Source organism: Ananas comosus, linkage group 1 (genome assembly GCF_001540865.1).
Source record: "Ananas comosus cultivar F153 linkage group 1, ASM154086v1, whole genome shotgun sequence".
Lineage (NCBI taxonomy): Eukaryota > Viridiplantae > Streptophyta > Magnoliopsida > Poales > Bromeliaceae > Ananas > Ananas comosus.
This window is the reverse complement of record NC_033621.1, coordinates 6,875,475-6,885,963: the sequence shown is the minus strand read 5'-3', so window position 1 is coordinate 6,885,963 and position 10,489 is coordinate 6,875,475. Positions and strand designations below refer to the sequence as shown.

Below are 10,489 nucleotides of genomic sequence, written 5' to 3'. Positions count from 1 at the left end.
CTGGCATGAAAAGAGATATTGGGGAGTTCGTGGCGCAATGTCTAACATGCCAACAGGTAAAAGCAGAGCGCCGGTTTACGGTGGGAAAGCTACAAAGTCGATCAATACCCGTTTGGAAATGGGAAGATATAGCGATGGACTTTATTACCGGTTTGTCTCGATCGCAAGGCGGGACACGATGCGATATAGGTGATAGTAGATCGATTGACAAAGTCGGCACACTTCTTGCCGATACATACTATGTGGTCGGGAGACAAGTTAGCTCAAATTTATCTCGACGAGGTTGTGAAACTTCATAGGGTTCCGGTATCAATTGTGTCGGATCGAGACCCTAGGTTCACATCCCACTTTTGGAAGAGCTTGCAAGACGCTCTAGGCACACGGCTCGACTTTAGTACAACGTTTCATCCTCAGAGCGATGGACAGTCGGAGCGGACAATACAGATCCTTGAGGATTTACTTCGAGTGTCTGTACTAGATTACAAAGGAGGATGGCATGATTTCTTGCCGATGGCGGAGTTTGCGTATAATAACAGTTTTCAGGAGAGTATAGCGATGACGCCATTTGAGGCACTATATGGTCGAAAGTGTCGTTCTCCTATTCATTGGAGCGACGTGGGCGAGAGAACGGCTCTTGGCCCGAACGTGGTACGGGAGGCGGAAGCAAAGGTTCGTCTTGCCCGTCAACGGTTAGCGACGGCGCAACCTCGACAAAAGAGTTATGCCGACAAGCGAAGGAAAGACTTAGAGTTCGCGGTTGGAGACCGCGTATTTTTTAGAGTGTCGCCGATGCGTGGAGTAAAGCGATTTGGGGTCCGCGGGAAGCTAAGCCCCCGTTATGTTGGACCATTTGAGATATTGGAGCGCGTGGGTACGGTAGCATACAAGCTCGCACTACCACCGAGACTCGCGGGAGTTCACAATGTTTTTCATGTGTCAAATCTCCGAAAGTATATTCGCAACTTGACACATGTAATGGAGTACGAGCCCGTGGAGCTACGTAAAGATATGTCATATGAGGAGTACCCGGTGTGCATCCTCGATCGAGAAGAAAGGAAGTTGCGGAGTCACAAAATTCCATATGTAAAGGTCCAATGGAGCAACCATACGGCGTGAGAAGCCACTTGGGAGCTTGAGGAAACTGTGCGGAGAGAGTATCCGCATTTATTTGAGTCGACAAGTTAAGGTATGCGTAATTTCGCGGACGAAATTATTTTAAGGGGTGGAGAATGTAATATACCGAGAATTCGGAAAATAAATATCAAACTTTAGTCAAATTGACCAAAGTGCGAGGATAGTACACTTCGGAAAGTCCGAGGGTGTTAAAATAATCAAAAGTGCATTGTGGGAGGTTTTCGAGAGCTAAAGAATCAAAAATCTGCATTCTGCAGGTTTTGTGCGCTCGAGGACCGGTCCCTGAAGGAGAGACTGGTCCCCGTACGTGTGAAAGATGAGAAAATGGGGAAATCGACTAAGTCCCAGAGATCAGGCTCTCGGGAACCGGTCCCTGCTGGAGAGACCGATCCCCGAGAGACCGGTCCCCCAAAGTGAGACCGGTCGCATTGCACGCGGGAGCCCTGCTGGCCGCGGGGAGAAGCTACGAGAACCGATCCCTGAAGGGAGACCGGTCCCCCCAGCCCGAAAATGCCCAGTCTGGGCAGTATGAATAGAGTCAAAGTTGAGGGGCTTATTTGCATTTTTGCACTTAATAGTGCTATGTATGGGAGAAAGAGGACTCTTTCTCTCATTTCCTCTCCCTCTCACACTCTTTTCTCTCTTTCTCTCTCTAAACATAAGGAGGAGAAGACAAAGAAGAAAAGAAAGAAAAGAAGAAAAGAAAGGAAGGAAAGGAAAAAGAAGAAAAAGGAGAAGGAGTAGAAGGTGAAGAAGAAGCCAAAGAGTAAAGCTGCTTCCTCTTCTTCCTCTTTGGAGCAACCTAGGAACAAGCTTATAGGTAAGCTTGAACCCTATTCAAGTAGAACCCAAATTAGGGATTTGATTAACCTAGGAATGTTTTAATGGAGTCTCTAGAGTGTTTGAAGCTACCTTTTGCTTCCTTAAGAGATCAAAATCATGGATGGGTAAATGTGGTGAAGCTTAGAGAAGAGCTTCAACCTCTCTCATGGTAAAATCCAAACTAGGGTTTGGATTGAGTTAAGAATGATTTTTATGGAACCTTTAGATGATTTGAAGCTTGCTTTTGCTTCTCTAAGAGATCAAAACCCTAGTTTTGATATGCTATGAGCTAGGGCACCCAAATTTGGGGCTTTTGCTCGGGAGGATTTCAAAGTGAAATTGACCCTCTAAAAACCTAATTGGGGGTATTTCCGACGCGTTGGTGCGCTCGGATTAACGTTATGAAAAGCCATTGTAAAAATATGAGCAAAATGGCCTAATAGGCCTTCGTTTTGCCGCAGGTAGCAAACTAAGAGGCTAAAAATCCCAAGAAAATCACCGTAGTATCCTAGTACGCCTACGAGGTGGGTGGTGCTATCCAAACTTGTTGGAATTCCCTCTATGCCTAATGTGTCATTCAATTGAGCATATATTTATATTGTTGCATACATTATAGGGTAGATGTGATGATATACATGAGAATGTTGCATGATGTGAGTACACGTGCTATTTGAAATGTTTGAGAGCCTATTTAACCCTATATGTATGCATGAGATATAATGTGAGCACCCAATGAGATGAAAGAACAAAGTGACACAATAAAACCTAGATCGAGTGGCATTCGATAATGTAAAGAAAAGTGACACTAGAGTTAGTGTGTGTGGCATCAAAGAGAAATGTGACGCAAAGAACAATGATAATGATTAGAGACAAGTAAAGAAAATCAAAGTGGCATAAAGAACGAGTAAAGTTAAAGAACAATGATTGCTAGAGTTAGCAAAATAAAGTGATGAAAAGAACACTAGAGTTAGTGTAAAGACAATAATTAAACTATATATCCTTAGAGTTAAGGATCGATCATACTTGCTATGAGTTCCGTGCTCGAGGGCGGTCGCTTCCCCTCGAGCGATGCGCTCCGGAGTTTTGCATCACGGGTTGGAGTAAACCCGAGGACGGTCTTAGCGGGAGGCAGCTGAGGGCCCGCGATGATGGACTTAATGTAGGCAAGTTAATGTGGCGAAACCGCCGAGTTAGCCGTGAGATTAAAGAACAAGAACAAAGATTAAAGAATAAAGAGTAAAGTACAAAGAACTTGCATACTTGCATGATTTACGTTGAGCATATTTCTTGCTTTATTGTTCAGGCATATTAGCATCATGATTACAGTTTAGTTACTATTCTGCTTATCCTTTCTATTATGTCTGAGTTAGTCCTAGTGGGAAAGTCGGTGAGATTGAGGCCGAACCCACTGGAAACTTTGTTGTAATTCTCACCCCACTATTTCCACAGAGCGGGGACCGAGCGAGCCGGCGAGCGACCGTGGTAAAGGTATCACACCCTAGGTAGTGGCCACCCGAGTCAGGCTTTACATTTTGTTAGTAGCATACCCTTTTATCATCTTTTGTTTTAATGATTTAAGACGTTGATGTATAAAGCAAAGAAAGAAAAGATTGCAAAGTTTATTTTAAAGCATTGTGATGTAAAAAGAAATGATGCAAGTGATGTAATGAAATGTAAAGAATCTTGAATATGAAGGTTAAATGCAATGTATGTGATCAAAAGAGAATCATAGTACTTGTGTAGATGTTTAGTTCCCTTTCTTTCACTCATGGCTATTGCTTACCCTCGTGTAACCCGTTTGTGTATGTTTCCGCTAGTGCTTTTCTCTACTTGAAAATGTACAGGTGATGAGCCTTGGGCGAACAAGAAAAACTCTGTCCATTCGGCGTCTGTTTGACGTGCTCGGGCTGGCCCAAATTGGTATCAGTCCCGGGGCATGACACACCCGATCGGTAGTTGTAGGATATACACCCCAAACATGGGTGTACAGGTAGCATTTTCCTTTATCTTATTCTAAAAAGGGAAATTGAAGATCAGATATGGTATACTATTCTAACCAGTTGATCACACATCTTATCTATCAAAAATTGCAAGCTTCTTCTGTACAATTCTTTTTAGCTATATAAATATATTGTTTAGTGCAATTTTATTTAAACATTGGAATGAGTTATCTTGTAGTAACTTGTTCAGTACGAAAAATATGATGAGAAATAAAGAGTTTGATTTTTTTGCTTCTTGAAAGATTTTGACATTTATGATTTAATTAGTAGGATAGCAAAGTTAATCTATAAGGTAATTTTTCTTACTCTAAAAGAATAATTTGAAAGTTGAATATAGATGTCATTGTAAACATTTGAACACACTCATCGTCAACCAAATACTACTAGTTTCTTTAGTAACCAAGAAGATATGGCAAATAAGATATTCATGAATTCAAAATTCAACCTTTTTGCTTACTTCTAATAGAATTATAGTTGTATGAAATACATGAAATATACTAATTGAGGCAATAAAAGTAAGCAACACATTAAAATTTTATACTCTAAGAGTTAATTATTAAATGACTCAAATTAAATAAATTAAAAGACTAGATAACTAAATTAAAATTTTAAAAAATTATATAGTTAAATCAAAGTAGGTCATAGGTCAAACAAGTTTCACAAGTTTTTACCTACTTGGAATAGGTAAGGAGTAGACTAGCCTCAAACGTACACCCTACCCATCCAAAGGTTCTTTCCTCTTTAGCCTTAACTAAAATTCGTTTGAATTTTTGTAAATTCTAAAAATTAAAATGGTATAAGATTTACATCCATGTATAGATTTACCTACAGCATTTTTTATAGGTCAGTGATATCTTTCATCTTCAAAAATAATAATTCTTTTATCTAATATTGAGCAGAAATTGATGGCTAATTCTATTGCATATATAAGGAATACATAGTTAGTACAAAATATCTCCAACTATTCTACATTTCCCAACCAGATAGCACCTTTTAGAGATGTACCAGACCAGATAAGCCTACACGCCGATCCTCAACTCATGCTTTCGGACCAACGATTAAATCCAATTAATTCCACTCCAAATCATAAAGAAAGGGGCCCAAATACCAAACCATTCGTGCAGGAGTTGGATGCCCAACCTTTTCCTTTTCAACTGAAAACTACATCTCTCTCTCTCTCTCTCTCTCTCTCTCTCTCTCTCTCTCTCTCTCTGGAGACCTCATATTTAAGAAGCCAAGTCAAATTTGATCTCTCTCTCTCGCATCTCTCTCTCTCTCGTCTCTCTCCTCTCATCTCTCTCTCCTCTATATATATATATATATATAATATATATATATAATATATATATATATATAATATATATATATACTATATAATATTGAGTGGAGCCTGAAATTAATTTTTAGAAGTACCAATGTGGGGCTGGTGCTTTAGAGTTTTTATCGCCTTTTGAATGGTGAGATTGTGACGGTGGTGATGCTGATAGTAGTAGTGAATAGTGTTTTGCTCCAAAAAAATATTAGTAATATAAGAGTGATTCGAGGGTTAGTACAACTTTAAGAGTACCAATCGGTAGTGCTTCTAAAAATATCTAGCTCAACTCTATATATATATATATATCATATCATATACATATATATATCTATAATATTGTGTACTCTTTTCTAGACTAAAAACATCCAACGCCAATCGAGAACTGTATTTCCAGCATTTGTTTTTCCGCGTAAAGCCGTCAACATCGATGTTGTTATCACAAACCTTGACTAACCATTCTCTACGTAATGCTCTTTATCTCCACAAAGAAAACTTCATATATTGTTAATATATTAGTTAATTTTAGGGAAAACTTTAAATACCCCACGGTAGTTTCGCACTTTCTCACTTTAGTACCATGTGGTTTAAAATGTATCAAATTCGTACCCTGTCGTTTCGCACTTTCTCACTTTAGTACCCTGTGGCTTCGAGTGTATCAAGTTAGTACCATGTGGTTTCGCACTTTCTCACTTTAGTACCATGTGGTTTAATATTTCGTTAAATTATATACTCCGAAATGGATAATAAAAGAGAAAATTGAAACCACATGGTACTAACTTGATACAAAAATGAAACCATATGGTACTAACTTAATACAAAAATAAAACCACAGTGTACTAACTTGATACACTTGAAAACACAGGATACTAAACTGAGAAAGTGTGAAATCATAGGGTACTAACTTGATACATTTTAAACCACAGGGTACTAAAGTGAGAAGAAACCACAGGGGGGTATTTGAAGTTTTCCCTTAATTTTATATAACACTCAAAATATGTGTTACAATTAAATATCTCTACATTATCTATCCGCAGCATTACTCACTAATTTATAAAAATAAGACTGAAAAAAAAAAAATACAAACATCATGAGAGAGTGAATCTTTGCAATACTAAAACAAGGCATTACTAATGTCCAAAGGGATTATGTCAGGTCATTAATACCTTATCTAGGTGGGGATAATAGTCTTCCAATTTATTGCTCTGACTATTTTAGGAAAAAAAAAATTAACCCTAAAACATTAACAAATAGATCCCTGAACTTCTGATTTTGGTAACTAGATTCTTACACTTTATCAAATAATTAATAGCTCCTCCTTAAAAAGACAATGTCAATAAATATTTTGCATTTGATCTCGTGAAGCTTGAAGACATATTAAAACCAGTCATTTCTATTCTAAAGCTTGAAAAACAAAAAAAAAAAAAAAAAAAAAAAGAAAAGAAATCGATTCTTTAATCCTTACGCTTTATTCGTATTCATGAAAAGAGAGAACTTTTTTTTTTTTGGCGTGTGTGTAAGGTCTACAAAATCATTTGTAAAACATGTCACCAACACAACTATTTAATTATAAATTTGCTCAAAGAAAGGGATAACTTTGCTTGCAGGAAAGAAACAATTAAATTATATTTAATAAAGTTTAGAGGTCTACTTGACAAGATTAAAAGTTCAGATACTACGCTACCTACCAAAGCAAAGCTGCAGGAAGAAAATCCAAAGAGTCAAAAGCCATTAAAGGAGTAGAATGAATCACTTAAAACTCTATTCAAGTCTGATATCCCTTGCGCCAATCAGCAACTTGGACATCCTTTCAGCACAGTTCATCCCTGATAATAACACGTACAGGTCGAGAGCACCACATATATATATACAACAAATATTTGACATTTGGAAGAAAAATCAGCAATGAAACCCGCCAAAAAAATTCCATTTCCCAGTTTACCGTCACCATATTAAATTCCAAGACTATATTGAGAAGCACCCTATTACTCTATAACGACTTTGTGCTATCCCGGGTTCACACTAATAGCCCGTCGAATGTTTGTTCTCAGCAACAAAAACTCACGATTACAAAATAGCTATCCCAGATAACAGTTTAAAGACCCATAAAACAATAAATCATACCCAACTACAAGCCAGCTTGATCAATGCAAACTGATCGCAAATTTTATTAAACAAACCAAATTCGTGAGACCCACAACAAATAAATTGATCATCTTATTGTACATCGTCAAAAATAGTAAAAGCTATAAAGAAAACAATATTGAAGCATCGATATTTAAACCAACCGTCTAACACAAGGTGCTAACAAAACTTTCAGGACACCTCCAAAACAAGGAGAAACTAAAGCTTGTTGATGATGGAGCAAATTGAGTGTCTGATTTAACTATATTGTGACACCGCTGAGAGGCCAGGATCTGTCGTAGACGATGTTCTGGTGCACTACCATTTGTCTCCAAATCACGCATCTAGGGCCGGATGCACAAATGTCTAAGACGATATCTTTGAGAGCTAGGAAGACATGGCTTTCATGTATTACTGCTTTTTCGTACGTGCCTACTGGAATAACTTATTTAGTCTATTGACAGCAAGATTTGCAGTCTTGTTGGTTGGTTCTAGCACAAGGGCATATTTGAAATCTGCAAACCAGTAGAGAGAACAACTTTCAGCTTAACTATTTGAAATTGAAAAAAAACTTTTCTTCTTTTCGGTGCGTGGCAAGGGTGGGGGGAGGGGGAGAAGAGGGGGGGAGAGAGAGACCAGACCTTCTACTGCCTCTTTGTAATAACCAAGCATCTCACGTGCAGTTCCCCTTCGTAAATAAGCTTTGACATTCTGAATGTAGAAGAAAAAAAAGGCAAGACAATTATCAGAGAGCATTTCATGCCTTCTTGAATGAAAAATGCAATACCTAAGATTTGTTTACTTGAGAGAATTACAGTGTATCTATCTCCATCGGTGATTTTTTAGGATGTACAAAAACCGAGAAAAACTCTCGCTAATGAAGATGCTGACATAAAAATGAGAAGACTAGTACATAATGTTGTGTAGCAGATAAAACATACGGCAAGTACTCATTTTAAAAACTTGTTTTTGAATAAATTAAAGAAACACTAGTTCAGACTGTAATTAGTAGAAGCACTAGTGCTACTTCCACTACCTAAAGGCTTTCCATCAAATCCACTAGCTCACTACCTAAAGCTCTTGAAGGCCAATGATGGATCAAGTGCTGCTTTTGTGGAGATAGGAGTCAAACAGATCAGAGTTGTCGTTATTGCAAAGGCGAATCAGAACCATCTCCTGAAAAATCAAATTTGAAAAAGAACATGCTAGCAGCTTGTTTTTGTTCTACTCCCTGCTTTATGCTCAAGAATGAAAGAGGAAGGTAATAGAGGAAAAACAATGTCTACAAAATCAGGGCTATGTTTGAGGAGAAGATTTGTCAGCTGCTTATTCTTGGAAGCAGCACTGACTATATCTATAAAGCTAGTAGAGAACCTTGTACTGAAATGGGAGTGCACGAAGTATCCCTATTTGCTAGCGTGGCTTAACTATGAATGTGTCAGTGGTGAAGGATATTTATTTATTTGTTTATTTACTTCTGGGAAGGGAATACCTCAAAGAAATCCTGTCATGAGGTGGTGCCTATGTGAGCAGCTAACTTATATACCCTTTGATGCAGAAAAGGCTTGAACCTATGTTGATCGGATTAAACCAATTTAGTTCATCGTTTTTTTTAAATTAGATTAGATTAATTTGAAGCCCTCTAAAACGTAGGATCCTATATCCCATCCTACATCACTGTTGCCTTGCCTTGGCTATATTATTCTAAGGTCAAGCATGGCAATTTTTGAAAGACACACTCTTTCAATCACAACAATAGAAACATCCTACAATCTGTATCCAAAACTATTACTAGAAGATCATTGACACAATGAATCAACAAGATTGAAAATTTTGAATATATTCAAGGTGGAAGCTAAACAGAGTGCATCAATGGCATCAAAGATAAGTCGATGCACAGTAAAGGTGAACGTGACTGAAATCCTCTGTTTGAGGCCCAATCAAAGTTTGATGCAGTAACTAGGTTATTTTATTGTTTCAGGTTGTGTAATTTGAGGCTCACACTTGTTTCAGGTTGTGTAATTTGAGGCCCAATACTCAGTGTGAGCCCAGTACAGTGCTTTTCGTTGTTGGTGTGGAAAAGATACAATTCGTGAGATTTTGAAAAAATGTTTTATTGATTAGAGAGTTAGAATCAAGATAAAATTTACTTAGGGGGTCTTCGGTGCAGCGTAAAATGAACTGAAAAATTATTTTTCGGAATGAAAAATGCTTTTCCACTTGTTTGGTTCAACATAAAATGATTTTCCCGTAAAACTATTTTTACGGATTTAGGGAAAATTTGAAGTTTTCCTTTTCCGTTGTATTTCGGCGGAAAACGAAAACTCTCTCGAGGATAATCACTTACCCTCTCTTTCTCTTTATGCTAATATATATATATATATATATATATATATATATATATATATATATATATATATATATATATATATATGTCTAAGGCTACTATACTCTTATAAGTATATACCCCCTTTGTATTCATAAATTTTCGGCCGTTAGACCGCACATCCCTTGATCTAACAGCCGAAATACAAAGGGGTCTATACTCATAAGAGTATAGTAGCCAGACTCTTTATATATTATATTATTATATTACATATGTGTTATTATATATTATGTTAAATATATAAATTATTATATATTACATTATATATACTATGTAATATAATTTTGAATATATTTAAATTACAAATGATGATGATGATGATAATAAATATAGATATAAAGTTTAATTATATAATATATAATATGGTAGTTATTTATATAAATAATACATAATATGTAACAGAAGAGAATTTTATAAAATTATTTTCATTCGAACGTTCCCTTTCAACCAAACAGGCATGGCTAGAAAAAACTAATTTTCTTTTCCTACAAACCAAACGTTAAAGAGTATAAAATTTGTTTTCGACGGAAAACTCTTTTCCACCGAGAATTATTTTTCATAGTTTTACGTTGAACCAAACAGACCCTTACCATAGTTTGGAGAAAGAAAACAACAATAGAGTAAATTCGAAGATACTTTCTGTAAGCGGAGATTTTCTTGGTGGAAATTCTCTCTATTTCTAGGAAAAAAATCCACTAGTTCTCTCCCTTT

At 36.9% G+C, this 10,489-nt stretch overlaps 1 protein-coding gene across 3 annotated transcripts in view; it reads right to left on the bottom strand.

The window, feature by feature from the left end:
* LOC109712177 (outer envelope protein 64, chloroplastic) overlaps positions 7,390 to 10,489 on the bottom strand; it is a 29,705-nt gene continuing 26,605 nt past the window's right edge. For all 3 annotated transcript variants that reach the window (XM_020235619.1, XM_020235610.1, XM_020235602.1), the window contains 2 exons: positions 8,034 to 8,103; positions 7,390 to 7,907 (listed from right to left, as the gene is read on the bottom strand). In XM_020235619.1, the coding sequence (XP_020091208.1) occupies positions 7,825 to 7,907; positions 8,034 to 8,103 (153 nt within the window). In that variant the 3' untranslated portion in view covers positions 7,390 to 7,824. The remainder of the gene's footprint in view (positions 7,908 to 8,033; positions 8,104 to 10,489) is intronic.